General features: G+C 39.0%; 1 protein-coding gene across 4 annotated transcripts in view; it reads right to left on the minus strand.

The window, feature by feature from the left end:
- The window catches only part of RASGRF2 (Ras protein specific guanine nucleotide releasing factor 2), a 237,337-nt gene that overhangs the window by 103,422 nt on the left and 109,447 nt on the right, over positions 1 to 24,468 (minus strand). For all 4 annotated transcript variants that reach the window (XM_025998231.2, XM_025998230.2, XM_072736877.1 and 1 more), the window contains exons 10-15: positions 19,703 to 19,863; positions 18,749 to 18,815; positions 17,903 to 18,039; positions 9,425 to 9,507; positions 4,151 to 4,399; positions 3,116 to 3,504 (exon numbers count right to left, since the gene is read on the minus strand). In XM_025998231.2, coding sequence (XP_025854016.1) covers positions 3,116 to 3,504; positions 4,151 to 4,399; positions 9,425 to 9,507; positions 17,903 to 18,039; positions 18,749 to 18,815; positions 19,703 to 19,863 — 1,086 coding nt within the window. The remainder of the gene's footprint in view (positions 1 to 3,115; positions 3,505 to 4,150; positions 4,400 to 9,424; positions 9,508 to 17,902; positions 18,040 to 18,748; positions 18,816 to 19,702; positions 19,864 to 24,468) is intronic.

Consider the following 24,468-nt stretch of genomic DNA (forward strand, 5'->3'; position numbering starts at 1 on the left):
TAACCTCCAAACTCATTCTACAAGGCCAGCATTATCTGGATTCCAAAATCAGACAAAGACCCCACTAAAAAAGGGGTCTTACATCATAAAGTCCATATACACAAGATCCACAGTTAATAACAGCCTCAGTGGGAAAAAAAACCAAAGGCTTTTCCTCTACAGTTAGGAATAGGACAGGGACATCTACTCCCACTATTACTATTTAACATGGTACTGGAAGTCTTAGTCTCAGCAATCAGACAACAAAAAGAAATAAAAAGCATCCAAATCAGCAAGGAAGAAGCCAGACTTTCACTATTTGCAGACAGCATGATACTCTGCATAGTAAACTTGAAATACTCCACCAAAAAATTGTTAGAGCTGAAACATGAATTCAGAAAAGTTGCAAGATATAAAATCAATGTACAGGGGCCCCTAGGAGGCTCCATCAGTTAAATATGCAACTCTTGATTTTGGCTTAGGTCACAATTTCAGGGTAGTGGGATTGAGTTCTGAGTCAGACTATGCGCTCAGTGGAGTCTGCTTAGAATTCTCCCTCTCCCTGTTTGCACTCTAAATAAATACATAAAATCTTAAAAAAAAAAAAAAAAAGATTCTCTCTCTTCCCTTTTTTTTTTTTTTTAAAGATTTATTTATTTATGATAGACATAGAGAGAGAGAGAGGCAGAGACACAGGAGAAGGGAGAAGCAGGCTCCATGCCAGGAGCCCAACGTGGGACTCGATCCCGGGACTCCAGGATCGTGCCCAGGCCAAAGGGCATGTGCAAGCAATGGGGGGCTGAAGGGAGGAGTGGCAGCAGGTTCAAAAGGAGAAGAGAGAGATAGAAGCAGACTGCCACACAGGGCTCTTTCTCATGACCCAGAGACCATGACCTGACCCAAGAAACCAAGAGTCTGATGCTCAACCAACTGGGCCACCCAGGTGCCCCCCCCCCCCCCGCCCCGAGAACCTAATATTTCTACCACACCATCATTCATAGGTTTTCTCCACCTCTAGCCACTGGTAATAAATGATCAACACTGCCACATGACAAGCTCTCCAGGTGCCACTGGTTGTGACCACAATAACTGCACGTCTGTCCAACATCTAGTAGACTTTGTCTGTGTCCTTCCTGCAGAACTTAATCTAATTCTTATTTATCTTGGTCTCCCTGAGTCTAACTTGATCCAGGAAAAAACTACTGATTCCTACCAGTGACTACACCTCCATCTTAGATAGTAGGGCAAACAGGTTTTACGTGACATTGGACCATCACGACACTCTGGGCTTCGGAGTTGAGACCAGAACGAGGGAACTTGGTGAACAATGTCACCATCTGTGTGTAACAAGCCATGGTGAGCAATAGGCAACTTGACTAAGGACCTCTAGAACTGTAACATGTATTTAGACCAACCTCAAAGCCATGAATGTCTGACACTAACATGCTTAATCCTAAAGCTCTCCTAACTCAAAGTAACACTAGAATTCAGACTTACTCCCAGACTCCTCTCCTTACTGCATCCACTTAAAGGAGGGAACAGAACTTCCCATATTCTGGGGAATTCCTGTCCTTCCCTGAGCACCAGGACCTGGGGGTGGGGGGCTGGGGAGCAGGGAAGTCTATGTTAAACTTCCCTAAGTCACTCTCTCCACAGAGGTTCACAGGCACTAATGTTGGATTGAACCCCAGATGCACTTGTCAGCTTGCATGTTGCCTCATTATTCCTGAGAAGAATCCGTTATGATTCTACTAAAGCTTGTTGTTCTAATGACTTTTTAATTATCTTCCTCCTTGCCTCCTCCTTAGTTGCTAACTTGTCAATTTAACGAATTTCTTGTTTAAAAGGGTGCTACTTTTCATGATGACAACCATCCAGGTAAAATTCCATTTAGTATTTCACTCAGGAAGCTTATTTTTAAATTATCTGAGTTAGGAAGTACAGAGAAGCTTCAAGCACGTAGAAAAGCAAGAGTCTACGCTTCCATCTGGGTGATCTTCACTGAATTTTGGACACTTTGATTCCCATTTTTTAATGTTATCAGTAAATAAATCAGTTATCATACAGAAAGAGAAAAAAAAAAGCTGTTTGCTAATTTGGCTATGAAACCTTTTTTATTTTCATCACAGAAACACTAAACACAACAAATGTCACTTCCTCTAACCCCTACATTTTACCAAGCTGCAGAAGGTAAGGTGACAGGACACAAGACTGCTGGTGAGTTAACTCAATGTATTGCCTGATTCAATCATGTAACAAAAATTCACTACCTGCCAGGCACTGGCCAAGGCACCGAGAGTACAGAGACCAACAAGATAGACAATGTTGCTGATCTTATGGAACTTGCATATCCAGGAAGGAGGAAGAAAAGCGTGAAAATCCTGAGGCAGAAATGATTGAGGTGTTTCTGAGACACAAAAAGGAAATCCCTGTGACTATATCCTAGTAGATGAGGGAGCATGACAGGAACAGGGGTTGAAGAGAGAGACAAAATCCAAGTCTCATAGGATCTGAAGGCCTTGTGAGGGAAAATGAATATAATCAGGAAAGCATATCTAATTCATCTTTAAAAAACATCATTTGGGGTGCCATGGACAATGAACATCGTCTCAGATTTTATTTTTCTCCTCCCATCTCTGTTGTAATATGAAGAAGCATTGTCTTGGTAACTAAACTGAAGAAGCCATCTTAATACTTCCAGGCTGGGTCACCCTCAGCAGGGGAGGCTGCAAGCAGTTACAGATGTTCAAGGCAGACCCTGGAGAAGAAGAAGGCTCTGAGGCCCAAGTTCACAGAAGAGGATGCCGACTACCTACCTCTACACAAAGTTTCATATTAGGCTCTTTACCCAGCCAGCCTTAACCAAATTCCACGAAGAACCTTCTAGTAATACCATTCAGATAACTCTGTTCTTCCATATACAACTGATGACAATTAGCCTTTTGCCGTAGAAGACCTCAGGACAGCTACTTTTGCTCTCCTTTGCACACAGGCTAGAGTTACCTACAGGAATTTCCTCTTCTAACTAGCCATTGTATTCATTCTACTTTCTACAAAGAAGTAGGAAAGCTATAAAGAAAGGGATGTGGGGTTCCAGAAGGAATGGTGGGCAAGGGGGCCGGCAGCTGGGTAATACCTCTTTGAATACTTCGTTTTAGCTTGTTACACAGATCCATGCGGGGGTTATCCACGTGCTCTTCTACAGATCCCGGGCTTTGCTCTGGAGAAGGAAGGCCTCTGCTAAGATCCAACGGTACTTTCCCGGTGTGCGGTGGTGGGGAGGCAGCGGGGCTGTGGGTGGCGGTAGGACTACTGGATGCTGAACAGGTGGTCAGGTCCAACGCTCCTATCCTTGAGTTCAATGGAGAAGTCAAGGACAGCTTTCTGGCCCTCACTGGGGAGGACGTCCTGGACACAGCCAGCGGTGGGGGGGAAGAGAATTTGCGACACAAGCGTGGGGATTTGCCATCCACCAAATGTTCACCTCTATTGTTCTGGCTGGTAGCAAAAAACAATTCTAATGACCTAAAAATGAGAGCAGAAGCTATTAACAGATTATAGCCAAGTAAAAACTATTCCCCTGATATCATTCAGAACATGCTCCCTACATGAAAAGGCACAATATCATCACACTTCTGTTGTTGGATTTCCTTCATTTAAATGCTACCTATATACCACACACTTCCGAAAGGAATACAGACATTTTTTAGACTGAGTCTAAACCCTTGCTTACTAAACTGTGGCCCAAAGACCAGCAGCACGGGTATCTCTGGGGAACTTGTTAGAAATGCAGAATTCAGGCTCTATCCAGACATGCTAAATCACAGTCTACAATTTAACAAGACCCTTGGGTGATTCTTAATGTGTGTGAAAGTTGGAAAAGCACAACTGTTAAAAATAATAATAATAATAGGAAAGCCTAAAACAATAGAGTTAGCTTCCAAATAATCGTGGAGCAAGCAAAGATGACCTAGGGACACTAGGGTTCTTAACTTCTTCTGTGGAGAACCATCTGTGACCTCTACCCACCCCTTCTCCAGGCAGGGCATATAAGTTCCCAGGCAAGCCAGTCCTGTAGGAGCAGCTCTGCAGAGTGTCTGTCTTCCCATCCCCGTGGAGACCCAGGGACCAGGGGGGGCTAGCTTTCATGACAGGCAGATCCTGGGCCTACCTGACAGGAATGGAGGTAAAAGGCCTCTTGTATATGTCAGAAAGTTTTGCCAGCACCACAGCTGCCGTAGTGAAAATACGATAGGTGTGCAGAAAGGTATTGAGGAAATCGATACTGAGAAACCGTAAGTCTGTCAGCCTCTCCAGGAGGCGCTCCACGCTGGCATAGCGGATCTGGGGCACTTTGCAGGAGTTGAGTGTTTTACTGAAGCAAATGTCGGTGTCATCTTTATGAAGACGGGCATCAGACCTACGCACAAAGCAGGAACATAAGAATAAAACCAGGACGTGGCTTCCTCTCGGCCACAGAGTATTTCAGACTGTGGAAACATGCACTTGTATGGGGGCTTCCCATTGCAGTTGATAAAAGATGTTGATATGACTTATTACATGCAAGAAGGCAGGGCTATTAAAACATCAAATAAATCATTATAATTTAGGAAGGTCAGAATTAATTGTGGAGAAGGTAATAATAATCCATTTCACTCTGTGGATTCCTTCTGCAGGGGAAGAAAAATAATTTTCCCTCTACCTTTCTGAGTTCTTGGTGGAGACTTTTGTAATAAAAGACAGATTAGCAGGAGATAAACAAACAGAAGTTGATTAACATGCATCTCTCATGTACACATGGGAGATACCCAGGGAAAAATAAGCAACTCCCAGAGGTGGCTTAGAATTCAGGCTTAAGTACCATCCTAATGGAAAAGGTGTGTGTGTGTGTGGGGAGAGGGTATAGGCCTCTTAGGGGAGTGTAAATGATTTTTAGGAAAGATAAATGGGCCCTTAGGAGACTAGATGGGAGGTATGATAATTAGGGACAGTTCATCCAGGTGGGGTGTTGACTTCCAGTCTCCTCTCCTACAATAAAAGTCAATCCTTCCTGGTTGATGAAATTCAACCAGGTTGATTTATGGTTCTTAATTTATGACAACTGAATGCCTTTTGGAGGATCTGTATTTAGGTAGCAAATAAGAGGAGTTCAGAGAAAGTTTCTCCCTGCATTTGCTATTTTTCAAGTGCCTACAGCTCAATCAATATGCCCAAGTGGCATGTTTTAGGGTGGTACATTCTGCTATCCTTCACTTCTCTCTCTACTTCAATCATGTTTTCTTAGGGAAATGAAACCAAATGCCCTATTTAGTAGGGACACTGCTTGTGATCTTAGATCAGGATATCAGAAGTGTGCCTAAAAAGTAATGGGTGATGTTCTTCCCACAGATGGGGAGAGGGGACAGGAAGATACAGATATCACTGCTATATCTGTGGTTATTTTTTTTCCTCACTTTTAATTTTGTGCATTTATATTCTTCCCTTTTTTTCTTAACTAAACCAACAAGTTATAGTCTTAGGTATTTTTCTCTTTAGAGCTGGCTCTTTAATCAATTCTACTGTTTTTCTATATTTTAATGTATTCATGCTTGTCCTTATTTTCTTTCCACACTTTCTTAGTTTATTTTGTCATTCTTTTTCTAACTTCTCTAATTGAATGCTTAATTCATTCCATTCTTCCTGGCTCATTAATGCATTTAGGGCTATCCATTTTAGGAGTACAGTTTAATCCATAAATTGTGTGCAATGTTATGTCTTCATTATTTTGCAATATTTTGTAGTGTTAAAAATATCTTCATCCCAAAAGAAAAAAAAGTAATGGTAGAGATTCGCCATTGCCCCCTGCAGTGTTCTTTTTTTTTTTCCCCCTCACTGTGTAAAACCTCCTTAACCCTACTGGATTCCCCAGGTGCCTGAGCAGCGTGTGCAGGTGGATGAGCACACTGAGGGGAAGATTCACACAGCAGCCCTCACAGTCATTGGCTGTGCTCAGAGCCCTCAGCCTGTGGCACACATTTGTTAGAAAGGGCAAAAGAGGCCAGCAGAGAGGCAAAGCTTGTAAGAGAACATGCTTGGAAGCAGAAGTGGAATCCAAGTGGGGCTCAAAGAAATGCACCTTCATTAGGACTGCCCAGACTTTTTGCATTCCCTTCTGAGACTCCTTGTTCCTTCCACTGCAGTATCTCAGAACAAGCCATCGGTGAAGTTCTGGATTTCACCACTTGATTAAAGGACATGCTGCAGGGCCAGGAACGTTCAGTGAGGCAACTGCTTGCTTAGAATCAGTTCGCTTGTTTTGAGTACCCTTAATTAGCCCCTTCAGCACTTCGAGGGTTTTTAAATTATATATTTATTTTTTTTCAAATAAAAAGGAATCAATAACTTTCTTAGCTGCTCTTGGAAACTTCCCACCCCAACATATGCTTGGTGCAGGCAAAAGTACTTCATTTGCAGGCTCAAAAGAGCATTTTAAATGAGCAGCTTACCCTGCTGAGGAACTAAGGGTGGCCTGTTACTTTGAGCCACATTATTGATCTCGAAAATACACAAGTGCATCTTTTTGAGATTCTCGAAAATAGTGTGGGGCTCTTTTTCCCCACTGTTTATGTGACCCTTACTCTTTACTTTTATGGTTTTTAATTTTCTCATTAGGAGAAAGATCGCAGAACTTTCATGAATCAATCAGTCTTCTAGAAGATGACTGATTAAGGTAATCACTTTCTCCCCAACCATTTTCCCAATAATAATCTCTATTTTCTAAGAAAGGTGAGATCAACTATTATTAAAAGGAAGGAAGCCTTATCCTACCATACCCTAAAATGGAAAGCACTGCTTAAAGGGGTATCTCCACTTAATAAATATCATAATTTTGCATTCTAATGGTAGTTTAGAGCTTTGCATCTTTCGACATAATTACTTTATTCAAAACATCAGAAAAAATGGGGCACCTGACTGGCTCAGTCAGTAGAGCACGCAAACTCTTAATCTCAGGGTGGAGAGTTCTAGCCCCACATTGGGCACAGAGCTTACTTAAAAAATAACAACACTGGAAGAAAAAATATGTGTGGCAACATGAAATTAAAATAAAACTAATTACACCACTGTCCTTCAAAATTATGATTACATTTTCCTTTTAAGAAAAGAAAATAAATTCAATATAATGAAATTATTTGTCTTTTATTACACTGAACACAGTGTTTATTTCCTAAGGGACTCTCCAGTAAGGTAGAATGCATTACCTAAGCCTCCTGTGACAAGAACAATTCCTTTTTGGTGAATACTGTAAAAAGCAATCTTGAGACATCAAACCCAGATCACCTATTATAATTACTAAAGTTTTAAAGGGAAGTGAGTGCCTGCAAAGTGATGCCATGTCAGTAACAGATACAATTAATATAGTTTTTCTTTTAACTCTCAAAAAAAGTTCTTTTTTTTTTTCGTGGTATGTGGCTAAGGAGATGCACAGGGAGGCACTACTACAGGACTTAGGGTAGAATAGGGCCACAGAGGGAATATCAGAAGGAACAGAGACTGCAAAATTATCCTCTTGCCTCTGACTGAGGAAAACTAGACTCAGTGAAGCTGGGAAAAATGAAACAGAGAAACATAGGAGACTTTCCTCTGCTGTGGGTTTATGGCTAGAATGGGATAGATGGGCATCAAAATGTGCATGACTCTAATACAAAACCTTTACAGCCTGAGCTACAGGTTTCTGCCCTAGCAGAAGAGCAGTCTCCATTCACTCAAGGTCACTCTGTGCACCTGAAAGGGGGAAAGCTTGGTCTGTGTGGGGGGTGGTTACACAGATGAGGTTGGACATGGGCATTGGTCAAATTGACCCCACAGGGGACAGAAGATGCATTTGGGTTCCAGCCATAACCAGTCAGGCACAAAAGGGAAGTTTGCATCTGTATTTGTTTTTAAAGTCAACAAAATGTATGTCTAGCATATGTGAAGTAACCTTAGGGTTTAGGAGCTTATAACTTGGCCACAATGTCCAACTTACATATTTTCATTCTAAAGCAGTTGGGACTTTCATGGCTGTCTAGCCTTCAAGAAAGTACTTTCAGAAATGAATAAAAGTAACATAGGCTATTTTGTGAAATATTAAAATAAGAATCCCATGGCAGAAAATTTAAAATTTAAATCATCAAACCCAGTGATGTGAATTTAAAAATTAAGTCACAATTTAGACCTTTTGGTTGAATACTGCATACCTGGTCTTAATCTTAGCATCATACATTTTTAAACAATGTGGTTAAAAAAACTATACTGTATTAAAAACCAAAAAAACTTAATGCTAAAGGAATCTTTGCCCTGGAACCTTAAAATGATTCTACCTAAAATGTTTTTAAATTTGACCAGTAATTTAAAATATTATCATTCTCTTACAGTTTATATTTTCCTGTAATAATTACAGCAATAGTATAATGTACACTGCCTTCATCTCAATAGTATAATGTATACTGCCTTCATCTGATACAATAATTAGTAAGTTCTAAAAGCTATACTGTTGGGATGGTGCTAAGCATACTTATTACCTATCAAAAGAGGAAAATTAATGTTATTTATTGCCTTAGCACAAACAGCTCAGACCTAAAAAAAAAATCCACATTAAAAATGCATAGAAGACAAATATTTTCTTAGTTTTCGTGTAACTTTTTTTAAAAAGATATAACAGGACTGCTTTCAAAAATATGTTTTATTCTTAGAACTTGAGCTGCAAATAACCAAAAAAAAAAAAAAAAAGAGAACAGGGAACAATTTGGTCAGCTTCAAAATACTCCTGAAACACTTCCCGAATTTGGAATAGAAAAAAGTATGTAGAGACAAAAGCATTAATACAGAGAGCAATGGCACATAGTTAATGATACCACTTCTCATTTTAAACTACAGTTTCCCTATTGATCACCTTATAGGATATGTTTTGTTAACAAAATAGAGAAAGAGCATGATGACAGACCTGGGCAAATCCACATATGAGCAGTAGGTAAACGTACCATGGGAAGACCAGTTGACTCATCAAGTGCCTTCGAAATCTAAATATATATCTCTACAACCAAATCCGAGTAATACGATTCATACCCACTGGGAAGATGCCAGAAGAATCTGCCATCCTTTGACCCAGCTTCTGACCTTGGATACATCTGGCTGTCACAACTTTCTATACTGAACTTGAAAAATCTCAATAGGCTTTTTGTCTTGAATGAAAGCACATGTAACAGTATAAAAAACATTTTTTATGCTATGAATCAATAAACTATGAAAAGCCATTTTGAAAGTCTTATGATTTATAATAGCATACCATGAATTATCACATTCCTGTCAAGAAACATACTCATAAAAATGAAGTGGAATACTACTGAAGCAATATTTTATGCAGGGCTTTATCTTCTTTACCAATTCGACTTGATTAAAATGTAAGGGAAAGGATTATTACACTTACTTAATCATATGGGGCACAGTAACTTTGGAATTCTCCTCAAATACTATAGTCATTAAACCATTACACCGTATATTGTCCACACACTGTGAAATGAAAAAATAAACAATTACAATCCACATGCAAACCTGGGCAGATCATATATTCTCAGAATTGTTTATAGCCACAAAAACAAGTTTAGTTTCTCATTTCATCTGTGCGCGCACACACACACAGCAGCAGGAAACATTATACTTTGATGAACAGATTCAATATCTAGATACCAAAACTGTGCACCTGGCGAATACCTGAGGATAGGTATAAGAGCTGTATTCTCCTGGAATGTATTTCCTAAGGACTCTGGCCTCAGTGTCACATCATGACAGTTCTCTGTCAGTAGCTGCACCAGTTGAGAGGTTTATACCTTCTGACAGTAACTGCCTCTGCTGTATTCATTCTCTGCCCGAGGGTGGTCTGGGACAGGCTGAGTAGAAATGATGGCTTTCTTGGATGGAATTCATCTTCTAGATCACTAGTAAACTCTATGCCTGCCTCTGAGGTGTTTTTTGCCGACAAATTCCCACATTTTACTAGTCTCTCTAACAGTTTCTAATGGCACCATGTTGATTTGATGAGGATGCATTGTGTACTTTCTCCTCTTTCTGGAATGCATAAAGCCCTATTCATCATTTTTCTCTTTTCTCTAGAGGAGGAAATTCAAGAACTTTTGCTAATTTCCACTGCCTTATTTACTTATGCCTTATCAATTTAAAAATTCCCTCTGCAACTAGAGAAGGGTTAGAGAAGGATTTATTTTGAATTACACATATTCCCTTTGAACAAAACAGAAAATGAGAAAAGATTTAAGCCATTTTTAAAATCAAAAATTATCTCTAGTTACTAGGATACGGCATAGTGATTTATAACAGTAATTAAATTGTGTAAAGAGGTTGATTGGTGGAGGGTGAGGGCATGGGAAAGGTGTTGTGTAAGGACCGGACTTACACACAGGGGGAGAAGACATGGGATAAGTGATCCTTTACCCCAGTGGCCTTCTTTTCATTCTCAAGGTTTCTAAAGCACAATGAGGATGCTGCTTGAGTCACCAACACAGGAAGATGAGAGGACAGAGATGGTGTTTGGTGAGAAATGTGGAAAATGAACAATGTTCCTTCAGTTTCCTTTAACGTTTCAAGCAAATGGCATAGTTACACAAACAACAGTTTTAGGGTGATTTGGGATTATAGTTTCCATGTTTAGATTTCTCTTTGGTTCTTAGAGCAACCTGGACTTTTTATATAATAATCTTTTCTTTTTCCTCCCTTTCTTTCTTTCCTCCCTCCCTCTTTCTTTCTTTCATATATTTTAAACATTCTTATTTTATAGTCTTTTCCAAGTTGCCATTCTACTATCTGAGGTTCCAGTAGTATTAATTCTACTGTTCACTGTGTTTTCTGACTCTCTCATGATAGATAAATTACTCACATAATTGTAATTTTTGATATTGAGCACACTGTCATGAGGCCTGAATTGTAAAGTGTTGTGTTGGGTTGTTGTTGTTGTTTTTTTTTTAAGATTTTATTTATTTATTCAGGAGAAATACACAGAAAGAGAGAGACATAGGCAGAGGGAGATGCAGGCTCCCTGAGGGGAGCCTGATGGAGGACTTGATCCCAGGACCCCTGTAAAGTGTTGTTAATGGAATGACTTTTGGTGTTTGCTCCTACCAAGCAGTCCTAGGATTTCAACAGTGCCAAAAATTGCTTTTACATTAATTTCTCGGTTTGCATTTTTCACACCATGTGAATACTGTGCATTTAAATTTGAAATCCCATAGGCCAGAAATGCGTTCATTTTTTTCAAGGGAGATTTCTGAAAAATCAGAACCCAAGACAAAACCAAACTTCCTTATTTCTTTTTTGGGCTAATGGGAAGAGTTTTTTGAGTTCTTATCTGATGGAAGGGATACCCTTCCAATATCTAGGCTTTATTTAAGGAGCTTAATTCCTTTAAGGGATCCAAGGCTACCTTGGCTAAAGCTCCTCAGGCTTGGGACCAATACTCAATCTAAAATCATTCCTAGGTCTCTATGTCTTCAACTTAAAAGCTTTCTGCTCTAACTTTAAGTTTCTTCAGTATTTCTGACAACTAGAGATTTCCTTTTATATCTGTAAATATCACCAATGTATTAATTTTTTTATTATACTGATTTTTTATCTTAAACATTTCTGTTTTTGTAACTAGGGGGGAACTAAATCAGCTCAGTCCTCTACACTGTCAGAATTGGAACTTGAGATAAATATTTAGATCCAAAAGAGGTTTATGTGACTACTCTTGACCATCTCATTAGCCAGTGTCCTTTCTCATTCATAAATCTTTCTGATTTACTGTGTGAAGCATTAAAATTATTTTCAAGAGAAAAAATGTTTTCACTTATGCTCAGGTTTCAGGAAATCAAAACATACCTGCAATCTGAACCAAAGCTCAAAGGCCATGTAATAAAAATCCTTATTTCCTAGAGGCTCCACAGACAGGCTGCAGCAACAACATGGGTGAACAAAAAGAACTCTTGGGGGCTCTGTGTCCACCAGCTCTACTTCAACAAGAGTATTATATCTCACTTCCACTTGGGACTTTCAATAATGCCGCACTGGAGAAAGGGTTTCCTTCCATAAAAAAAGTTAGACTATAACAGAACAATGTATGTATGACTATATTTATATTGCAAGGCATGGTATAAATTCATGACCATATAAGCCTGTCCTTTAGTTATGTTGGGGAAAAGTGACTGAGCCCTGGGAAAATGAATACAGTTCACTCATTCAAGAAGAATCAGGATAAACTAGGTGTCACATCTCTAAGCACACATCAAATCTATGTGAATTAAACCTTGAAATTAATAGGATTAATAGTATAACATGTATGTTCACAATAGCCCTGCGTAAGTTTGATGCAATTGGTCCTTAGACAATTGTTGAGAATGACTTCTCCAGCAAGGTCTTTTGAGGATCTTGCTTAAGGCAATACCTGTTCAAAGGTCGTAGTCTACTATGTCTCCACCCTTTTTACCTTCTAACACTTCTAAGTAGTGGGAAGAAAGGTTAGATTCCATTTTTTTTCTTTTAATTCACCTTTTAATTTAAAGTAAAAAATTCTCTATTGATTCCAGAGAAGCTATTTTAAGGGAGAAAGCATGTGAGAGTGCTATAGATTTCTTTACACAAGGTGTACATTTTCACACATCTGCCCAAACCAAGCTTAGAGGTGAATTTTAATTCTGCATTTTAGTTAATACCCATAATTACAGAAAAATCTGTTTAATACACTATTATGTATGACAAGAAGACATGCATAAATGAATGCACTATATTGAAATAAATGGTCAAATCCTCAGCCTCAAATTTTTCCCTATAAATAGATAAAAAGGGAAGAATTATTGGTCAAGACCATTAGCTATTTGTTCGTTTTGTTGGAGGTGCCAACAGTTAATTATGGCCTTACTGGTGTAACTAAAGGTGTAATTAATCATTCAAGCAATTGTTACTTCTAAAAATTATAGCTCCAGAGAAAGAGGCCTGGCAAAACCAATAGTCGTAATTTTTATATCGAGTTCTTTATGTGAAACTGAGATTGTATCAATACTCAGAAACTACTTTATTATCTTAAATAAGAGCCATATGTGATTAGTATAACATGGTACAATAACTTAGCAAGGTAGCTTCAAATCAAGTCACAAAAAAAATTAGATCTAGCAAAATAGAGTGACAAAGATAAAATGATGAAATAATGGAGGACATATTCATAATTTGACTTGAAAGAAAATGTTTATTTCCCTAGTCTATAAGGATAGCTCCAATGAATAGATGTCCATCTGGCATAAAAGATAAGAAATAAAAATGGTAGAAATGTTAATCTCATTGATAATTATAGAAATGTAAATTAAAACCAGTGGAGAATCCTACCACATTTCCATTAAATAGGAAGATGTGATAGATATGACAAAACTCAACATTGGCACAGGACTTAGAAAAAAGTTGCACAGATACCTTGCCGATTGAGGTAGTGAAAATGGTGAGGTACAGATTTCTTGCATTTTGGCAGTCTATCAAGTCATGAATCACGAAGTCATGGAAGTGAACAGGCCCTTTGTACCAACCTGACCCTCTGTGGGGAAGACAGGACAACAAGGGACCTTGAAAGGGAGAGTAACTCCCTGTAGAACAATGCGCAGCACCACATCACATATTAATGCTAAAACCCAGAATATATCCAATTATTTAGGAAAAGCTGGAAAAGAGGTATGTCAATGTGGTAGTGGGTATGGCCATTAGAAGACCCCAATATGAAGAATCTTCAGGAATACCGAAAGGTACAAATGAGGTAAAACATGAAAATAATGTATATATACACTGAGAACCAAACTGTAAAATTATTTCTGTATGGCAGGATTGTGGAGGTTTTAGAGATGGAAACCACTGATTTTCAGAGCAAAGGTTCTCCAATTTAATTGTGCAAAAGTGATCTGTGGAGCTTATTAAACCTGGGGGGTGTCTGGAATATGGACTCAGGAATCTGCAAGTTTACAAAAATCCTCAGGCAACTCTACCATAGTTATCTGTGGAAATATTTTGATAAATATTAATTTAGTGTGCTGAGTATTGGGAGTATTATTATTTCCTTTTTATGTCCATATTCTTACATATACATAATAAAATATTAAACAGTGCATTTTCAAGCATTCAGTGGGCTCATCTTATTAAAAATGAATATGTCCAGAGATATACTGGGAGACTGACAAATACCATCACTGTATGTATATTGCATAATTTCCCCCCTAAAATGAAAATATTTTAAGCAGAGAACAAAGCCAATGGAGATGCAGGCTGCTTGGCAGCTGGCTAGGCTCAATCAATAGCACAACCCTACAACCCACTAATGAAACCTTGCATTGGGAAAAAGGCTAAGTAGCTCAGAGCACTCACTACTATACTCAGCTTTTAGGAGCAGTTGACACATGACCGCTCCCTCCTCCTTGGTACATTTCCCCACTTGACTTCCAGGACACCACACCCTCATGGCTGTCCAACCACACTGGTGGAACCTTCTCAGTCCTCTCACTGTTCTCCATGACCCCTGACTCAGTCCATAGCCCTCTTCTCACTTCTATCCCTATTTACTCCCTAGGTGGTCTCAATACCCTCGCTGCCTTAAATGTGACCTAGATGACACAGACTTTCCCACCTGAACCTCTCCCTCTCCCCTAAGTGCTGGACCACTGCTCACTTAACAACTCAGTAAGTTGCTTACTTAACAACTCCATGCAAATATCTAACAGTCTTGCTTACTTAACAACTCCATACAAATGTCTAACCACCTTCTGAAACTGAACATATCTGGAGTAAGCTTCTGATATTCACCACAAAATCTCTGTTAATGACAACTCTATTCTTCCAGTGGCTCAGGCCAAAAACTCTGAAGACATCCTTGACTCTTCTTTTTCTCTCCTACCCCAAATATAAGCCATAATTAAACCCTGCTGGCTCTACCTTCCAAATGAATCCAGAATCAAAATCCTTATCTCAGACTCCATTCCTGCCATGCTGATCTGAGCCTTCAAGAACCCTCACCTGGATGACTACCATACCCTTCTCATTCAGCTCCCTGTTTCCACCCTTACCCTCCATTCCCAGTCTATATGCAACACAACAGGCCAAGAAGCCTTTAAAAAGGAAGTCAGATCATGGAATTCCTTTGCCAAATTCTTAAAGAGCTTTTCATCTGACTCCGAGGGCAAGCTAAAGACCTTTCATTGGTGTAGGGGGCCCTCCCTGGTTGGACCTTTGTTACCACCCTGATTTCCTCTTTTCCTATTCTCCCTCTCATACATTCCACTTCAACAACACTGACTTGATGCTATTCCTCAAAATAGGTAGTGTCCTCCTACTTTAGAGTTTTTGCAATTGCTCTTCCTTCTCTTTGAAATGACTTTCCTTTCTTCACATACTCGTATGGTATTTCCATCACCTGCTACAGTCTTTGTTCAGATGTCCCCTGTAGCCTGAGGTGACCACCATTTTAAAAGTGTACCTACCCACACCTACCCCCAGTAGTGCAATCCTTTCTACCATGTCCCATCACCTTCTAGCATAAAATAGTATGCTTTTATTTATTACATTTACTCTTTATTTTCGATCTTCCTCTCACTAGAATGTAAGCTGTATGAGGTCAGGGAATTTTTGTTGTTGTTACCTCTTTTGTTCATGATATATCACAGGTGCCTAAGCAGTACCTGGCATATAGTATCACTGCATAAATATATTTGTTGAACGAATGTAATAATATATGCCAAAGCCACACAACATCAAGGCTCCATCAAATAGTAATTTCATGAATTATATCATTGTCCCTCAAAATGATATAACTTTCTGTTAGCTTTATTTTCCAATTCACCTGGAGACACAATCTAGTAGAATTTAACATATCAGCCATTGAGACTTAGGGAAAAATATGAAGAAGTTGTATACTTCTGCCTCAAGATGGAGTCTAAGTAGGTAGACTCACTTGGATGCTTATGGCAGGCAAAGCATTGTACTCTTTCTTGAAGAAACCAGTTATAGGATCATCCAAGCACCTAAGGGTCTTTCTTCCATAGCAATGCCACACCAGGCACGCTAAGGAAGGTTTGGAGCTTTAATCAATTCTGTATCTTAGGAGCCCCAGTTGTATCATAAGGTAGAAGTTAGAAGCAGCTAGAAAAACATTTTTGCCTACTCCTATTCTCCCCATTTGCTCTAATTATCTTAGCTTCCTAACACCTACGTTGTTGCATTACACTGTCCACGGCCCTTTCTTCCCGATTGGCCTGCCCATCTCTTCGAGAACAGGGACTATCGCCGTATCCCTGATACCCACATGATACCTGGTAGTATATGTTGATTGCTCAGAAAACATTCATAGAATCAGTGGGTGATTCAGAGTTTCATAAGGTAAGAGATGTATTACAAACAGGGACTAAAGTATTAATTCTTACAGCATGGAGCTAATGAAAGTATTAATAAATCACCACAAGGATATAATTATGCAAATATAGAAGATCCCAAGTTTTCATTCTTTTTTTTGGCCAGAAAAGAAGCACCATCACTTCAAGCTATTTATTCACCGTCAAAGAAATCCTGGGGCATATACGTAAAAATCCAGCCTTCCTGTAGAGAACATTTAGAATGCTAATAAGGTTTGGTTTTGACTGGATTAGGTTTGGCTCCTGACTCAACACAGTAGTGTAACTTTGGACAAACAGCCTTCCACCAAACCTCGTGTGCCTCACCTATGAAATGGGCTGATATTTCTGTCTACCTTCAGAATACCATTATAAGGATCAAATTAGATTAAGTATGTAAAATTTCTTTGACGCATAAAAATAATTATTTTGCCCTATATTGTCTATTTTCCCTCAGTTCTTAGTCACTCAGAAAAAAATTAATATTTTTACCTAAGATTTATATATAAATTACTATGAGCTCTTCAGAAGAGAAAAGAAGGTATTTGAATCTACAGTATAAGTTTTTTCCATTTGCCCCAATCTTGAGTTAACAACTTGGAAAATAATTACCAAGCCTTTTAATATTTTCCTTACACGAACATTTTTCTCCTATGCTGGCTAATGGAGTAAAAATTAATGTGGAGCTTGGATTTAGGAATGCCTAAGCCCAATCACAACTAGTTTTGATATATTTCCAATTTCTGAGCCTTTAGGCAATTCCTTAACTGAGCATTCCTGATCAAGGAAAAGTAAGTAAATCCATTTCCTAATTTTTTCTATATAAAATAAAGGAAAGCTCATTTTCAGGTTTCATACTACAGACACTTTTCTTTGATGGGATTCTTTAATTTGTGATTTCTCACCAAGGCCCTTGTTAGCTGTTTTTGTATCTCTCACCATTTTCCTACCTCAGAAACAAAGAAGCAAAAGATAATCTAGTGGGGATCATTGGATAATTTATCACTAACAGGGCAATTTTAAACACTCTTCGACACAACCAATTACACTTATAGCTTGTACAAAAATGCCCAGAAACTAAAATGCAAGTACCACATTTCAGGTAAATGTTAAACTTACAAAGAAAAACAAACAATGACAAATGATTCCAGCTCTAGCAAGATACACAGTGGTGATGGCAGTGACCACAGCAACCAGATGGAAGTTTTTTTAATAAAAACAAAATAACTAAAAATCTTTCCAAGTTTATGTTGTGAAATTAAGAAAAATGACAACAGGGATGCCTGGGTGGCTCAATGGTTGAGCGTCTGCCTTTGACTCAGGACATGATCCCGGGGTCCTGGGATTGAGTCCCACATTGGGCTTCCTGCATGGAGCCTGCTTCTCCCTCTCCCTCTGCCTCTTTGTCTCTCTCTGTGTCTCTCATGAATTAATAAAACCTTAAAAAAAAAAAAAAAAGAAAAGAAAAACAAGAACACAATTTACGGCAAATGCCACTTGCTTACCTGACTTATGTCGCTCGTCCAGGCAGCCTTCTCTTGGCGTGAAGGTGCTAACAAGACTACAGTGAAAGGGGCAGAATCAGGAGGCTCCACTACTATTTTAAAATCCAGGTGTCCAAACACTTGCCCAGAACCTTTAGCTTCAACACATGTAAAGCAAACAGTTAGATGTGAACATAGAGATACGAGTGATAGCTGCTTTCACAGAGTTCTAGTGACAATATTGGATCTCATTTCAGCAACATGGTACTTCTTGGGCTTCTCGGGCAAGGGGAAGCCTGTACTAAGCTCATAAGCAGACAAAGAAGCTGAGGTCAGCAGGTTACTCAGGACTAGGATCCCTGTCTCCTAGTCACTTCCTGTTTGGTTTTCTTTTTCTTTCTTTCTCTCTTTTTTTCATTTCCATAATCTACAGAATTTCAATACTCTCTAATTCAATTCCTTTCTTCTCTGCCACTAAAAAGTCACTATCATGAGACAAACTCAGTAAAATGTGAAGTCCCAAAGATGGTTTAACAAGGTTCACAAGGTGGGCAGCCCCGGTGGCTCAGCGGTTTAGCGCTGCTTTCACCTGGGGTGTGATCCTGGAGACCTGGGATCGAGTCCCACGTCGGGCTCCCTGCATGGAGCCTGCTTCTCTCTCTGTCTTTCATGAATAAATAAATAAAATCTTTAACAAGGTTCACAGGTTAAATGATTCAACAGAACTTTTCATATGTAAATGACTTCAGGGAGTGTATTCTCAACCCCTTTCCTGCCTCCTTAAGCAGCTCTTCTTAGCTCTCAGTAGATAAAAACCATAAACCCTTGTTATTCTACTATAATTCTAAGAGATAGAATGTGACTTACAGTCATCATCACTTGCATCGGGCTCCTCAATCAATGTACATTCTATTAGAGAGAGAACCCCACCTGTCTGGAAACAAACCAATTTCTCATTAAGAGGCTGACAGTCTTGCATGAGTTGGGAAGCTCAGATTTATAAACCTTTGATTCAAATTGCCATGGAAGAAAGCATAACAGTTCTGCATCGTAAATAATTTTTCATAGGTTCCAAAACTAAATTTAGTTGTGTAAAAGGTAATTAAACTCATTGAACTTCATGGTTCTTCTCCCTCAAACCCCTCTCACTCAGTGTTTATAAATTTAGCAAGTCAGTCTGTGGGAGAGTGGGAGGCACCCTGAGAGTGAATGCAGCTGAACCCATCAAGCAGAAAGTGCTGGAAGCAGTAGAAAGCCATCATCGTGGTGCTGGATATTTCGTGCACTAATAACAGAAGGTATGGATAGGGAAACTTTTTCTATGAAGAGCCAGATAGTAAATCTTTTAGGCTTTGCAAGCCATACAATCTCTATCGCAGCTACTCAATTGTATCATTTAAAAAAGCATGAGAGCAACCAGACAATATGTAAACACATGAGCGTGGCTGTGTTCCAATAAAACTGTATTAACAGGCTGCAGGCTGTGATTCGCTGCCTCTTGACAGAGCAAGATTAAAAAGCATCTAGCAAATATTAGATCAGTACGCTGTCGTGACTTAACAAGATTTTTGCAGCTCAATAGTAATAATTCTTTCCAGGTGATTTTAATTGCACTTCTTAATGGAAATACTTAAATTTCTATTATTTTGGATACAACTGACAACAAAGTACATGTCAAGCTTAGCAACTGTACATTACCTCACTATGCGCTTGTGACAATCTGGGTTTTACGATACTAGGCGTGGGAAAGCCACATTCAAATTAACCTGGATGCCTCTCAAGTGCATGGACATAGATGGAATAGTCATGTAAAACCCGTACCTTGAGCAGATGTAGCTTTCCTCCTGAACTTCTTGTACAAATTAAAAAGTGTTTTGTAAATAAGAAGCACTGTCTTTCTCCTTCCTTTTTCAAAGACAATGAACCCAGGCGAACTTTACTAAGTTTTCCCCTCTCAACAGAAGGTACTTGAATAAGAGAACCTGGTGATCACAAAAGTGAAGAATACATAGCAATTAAAATTATGTCAAGTGAGAGCTGTTCTTGATGTAATAAACTCTAGGGCTTGTTTCCCAAGACACCAAGGACTTATTTGCTACACCCCTGGAAGGAAATCCGCTACACTATGAGCAGAAGAGGCAGTGTATTGTGTGTTAAGGGCCCAACTAATTCCTACTATTTCTGTGAAATGCTTTAGACTTGATTATTCATCTTTAAACTTTAAAAGAAGTTTGAAAGAAAGCCAAACTGAATTTAAAGAACAAGGCACTTTGGCCATCTGTCCGTTAGTGGTCTGGTCTCAATCAATGTATTTACTTAAGAATAAGATACACATTGTGTAATTATATACGATAATAAAATAACACAATAGAAAGAAAATAGGATTTATCCTTCCTGAGGCAGCGAAGGTAGAAACTGGCACATTAGTTGAGTTTACTTTGTATCTAAAAAATAAAATTCACAATTCATGTATATTATAAAAACACACAATTGTACAAGTCAATGCAATCGGTTAATTTTTAAAGGGCAACTATTTCAGGTTACATTCAAATTATGTGTAATAAGGGCACCTGGGTGGTTCAGTAGGTTGGATGTCTGACTCTTGATTTCCACTTGGACTGTGACCTCGGGGCAGGGGATCAAGCCCCATGTGGGCTCCGCACTGGGTGAGGAGACTGCTTGGGTTCTGTCTCTTCCTCTCCCTCTGCTCCCCCCTCTACCTCGCTTATGCTCCCAATTCTCTCACAAAAATAGAATAAAATTAAATTAAAAAGTGTGATAAAGAGTCTTTGTGGAATCTAAATGGAAAAGAACTCCTATAAACTCTATACCCAGAGCATTTCTGTGAGCACAACTGTCTTCTATTCAATGTGAGAAGCTCTACGTAGACCAAATGCAATTTCACCCTAATAATGACCACCTTCTTCTCACAAAATAAAATCCTAATCTAAGTTAGATCTCCAACTAAAAAATACCAGGAAAGATTCTTGTGAATATCTTGACTTCCAATATACCTACTGTTTGTTCAATCTACCACCTACCCCAAATGCAGCCTTAAGAACCATTAAATGCATATTCATCCCTTTAATATTAACAGGAGTCAGCACTACAAAATGAGATTGCGGGCAACCTCATTTCCTCTTCATACATTTTCTGTGTTCTCTCTCTCTATTTTTTTTAAATGAGCATAGATTACATCCATAAGTGGGGAAAAGCCCCACTAACATTGTTCATATATGTTAAATGGTAAAACTATGACTTGGGTCACAAAATGTTCACATTAGCATATGAATATTCCAAATAGCATCTACTTTTGAAAGGAGATCTAAAGAAGTGTGAGGGCGGCGCGGTGGTGGTGGTGGTGAGGATCCAAGACTCCATGTGCAGATTCCATCTATTCAGGTGAGTGTTTAGGTGGGGCTGCCGGACAAAGTAGGCAGCTATTGGGGGGCAGGGGGCTAAAGAATAGCATGGAAGGAGTCCTGGGGGAGGGCGTGGGCCTGTGGAACAAAGGGCAGGAGAACGCTTGACTCCCTTGAAGGGAAGGGGCAAGAAGAGAGGGAAAGGAGGTGAGGCAGGTGGGAGCAAGCTGTCAGAGAACACAGGCAGCAAGTAATTAAATCTGCAGAGTAGAGGAGGGGTGGGGAGAGCACAAGGCAAAATGTCTAGAGAAGTAAATGAGCAAGTAATAGCAAAGGGATTGTACTCATGGGGCTCACAGGGTGGAAACAAGGCCAAAGGAGCTCTTTCAGAAGACCTGGTTTGCCCCTCTTTTCACAGAAGGGAAAAACAGAGGCCTGAGAGGCTAAGCAGCTCTCCTAAGGTCACACCTCAGTGAGTGGCACTGCCAGGAGATGGCAACGGATTCGGCAACATGAAAGCTGACCCTTGGAAAGGGATGGGGTGAAGGGAGAAGACAATACATTCTAGCTTTGCCATGGGGGCCATGAGATCAGTTAGGGCGGAGTGCAAGACTGGAGCATAAGACAAATATCCTGGTGGATCAATAGGTTTGGGAGTCATTTTCAGAAAGGTTATAACCAAGTGCATGAAGACTTAATATCATGCGTTGTTAAGTGCCTCCAGCATTCAATGATTTTGTAAAACAGAAATTACAGAACACATCGTTAGCTCATATATTAGTAATATGAATTTCACCTTTGAGGTAAAAATAAATAAATGTTTCCTTGGCAACGATACCCTAATATGCTTGATCTGTAACTGTTCCCCTCACTATGCACATTAGGTATAGACAGAAGTCTACACGTCAGAATTAAGAGTTAGCAATTTCAACACTATTGTTTAGTTCATAAAATAATCATAGTGGATTTTTCTCACATTCCGTTTTATGTTTGACCTGGTGTTTCAACATAATTATAAGACTTGGAGGTTCCTCTCTAGTTAATACAAATGAAAGGAATATTTAGTATTAAATTAGTAATTCCTCAGGGTCAGGCCATTGCTGTGACAGAGTCCTTTGCATCTCTATCATTGGTCACCTAATAATTGGGAGTCAATTTACAACAAAACTTCTGTTAATTCAGTCACTAAATTCCCAAGAGTGGCATCCAAGATGGGCAAATGCCCAGATTCTTCATTCCACTCAGTAGTAAGAGGCAACAAAGAGTAATCTCCAGGTTATTGGATTAGGTATTTGAGAAGGTACATGCCCAGACCCCACGTTACAATTCCAAAGAACACTGCTACACTGAGAGGACAGGATTTCAAGTCTGGGAATGATTAGGTTACTACCACAGACGTCCAGGTCTCATTCTCAGTGCCTTTCACTCTGAATTCAGTCACCTTCACTTAATGATCCTGATTCACATATCCACAAGATGCTGACTCTGCATAATGGGTTTTGTGCAATTGGTCAATTTAGAGTGCCTTACCTTCTATTAAACATTCATATATATTTCATGTTATTGAAAAACAGAAACTCACTCCAAAATTTAGATCTTGGCTTTTAAATTTACATCATACTCTCCCAGGCATTAGTCTAGATACTCTTGTGAGCAATGTTAGCTCATGTAATCTTCACCACAGCCCTAAAAGCTGGGTAGTATTAACTACGAGAGCAAAGTAAGGCACAGGGGTGCTAAGTAAATCACCCAATATCCTACAGCAAGGAAGTGGAAGAGATGGGATTTGACCTCCACTGACATGGCAATACTGCCTTCATATAATTGCCCCAGACTTTTCCACTTCGGTTCAACAAAGTTTGAGTAGATTTTGGAAAATAAACGACTTTTCCACACTATAATATGATAGAATCCTTTGCATCCTGCTCATTAACTGTTTAATAATTAGAATCAATTTACAATAGAACTTCTATTATTTTGATAACTAAATTCCCACAGGTTGACATTTAGCTGATGCCCCTATTCTAAGGAGGCCTATTAGATGACCCAGAAGGCTTCTTTTTTCTAGTCTCAGAATAACAGTTCATTTGATACTGAAACCGCAATATATTTGTGCATATGTACACACATGCATGTGCACACAGCCTGAAACATACCTCAAACCATTCCTAAAAGTAAATAACACAAATACTAGTGGACAATTAGAGATAGGCTGTAGTCCATTTCAAAGAAAACAGAACTCAGCAAACTTCAAAAGAATAAGAAACCCATCTCACTGGGTTTTAAAGTCTGTTAAGGGTATTTAGTAGAAGTGATGATAGGAGCAACCAAAGCAAAACAATGTAAACTTCCCAAATTATATGTTAATTGGATTCCTTTCTACTTTCAGGTTCCAGTCTGATTTTTTAAAACCAACTTTATTGAATAATTCCTAAACACACTAACCAAACAATACAGAAAAATACCATAAAGGCAAATCATTATATCAACATCAATATGATAACAACATCAGATATATTAATAGCTGATAGAAGTGCTTTAAACATGTGGCAGAGAACAATAAACATCTGGACATGAATCAAAGGGAGAGGCGGCTCATGAGGGTTTTTCCTCAAGGTGCATTGAAAAAACAAAAGACTTATTCAATGTATCCGACCTCTCAGCATTTTTCATTAGAGATGTTTTTTTCAAACTTAGATAAGAGCAGTCTAAGTTTGTAGAAATAAATGTTTATGCATAATAATACTTTTCAATCACAAGCCTTTTCAAAAACAAAATAGTGGTTACAGAAACATTTGTTTGCATTCTCACATATTATAAAGCTCTAGTCAATAAGTATTTTTTCCATGAACTCCAAATACAAGAAAAATACAAAACGAGACATCTAATAATCAAAACTGCAATTCAACAAGCAATTTGATTTAATGCAGTGCCCCTCTTTCAAGTATCTATAATGGAAAGCAGCATATAAAGGAAGAGAGAATTCATAAATACAGCCCTTCAGAGATACAATGACTGGGAGCGCCAGGCGTGCAAACATGTACCTACAACACACAAGAGGATGAAACACAGACATGAGAAGTGAGGGGCCCTGAAACCGGGACGAAGGTAAATTCATTCTACTTGGAGGGAAGGGGAGAGAATTGTCAAAGGCTCCCTAGAGGTGTCTGACCTGAGCCTGGAAGGACAAGCAGACCTTCAATAGGCATGGAAGGGATGGATAGG

Source organism: Vulpes vulpes, chromosome 14 (genome assembly GCF_048418805.1).
Source record: "Vulpes vulpes isolate BD-2025 chromosome 14, VulVul3, whole genome shotgun sequence".
In the NCBI taxonomy this organism is placed as follows: Eukaryota; Metazoa; Chordata; class Mammalia; order Carnivora; family Canidae; genus Vulpes; species Vulpes vulpes.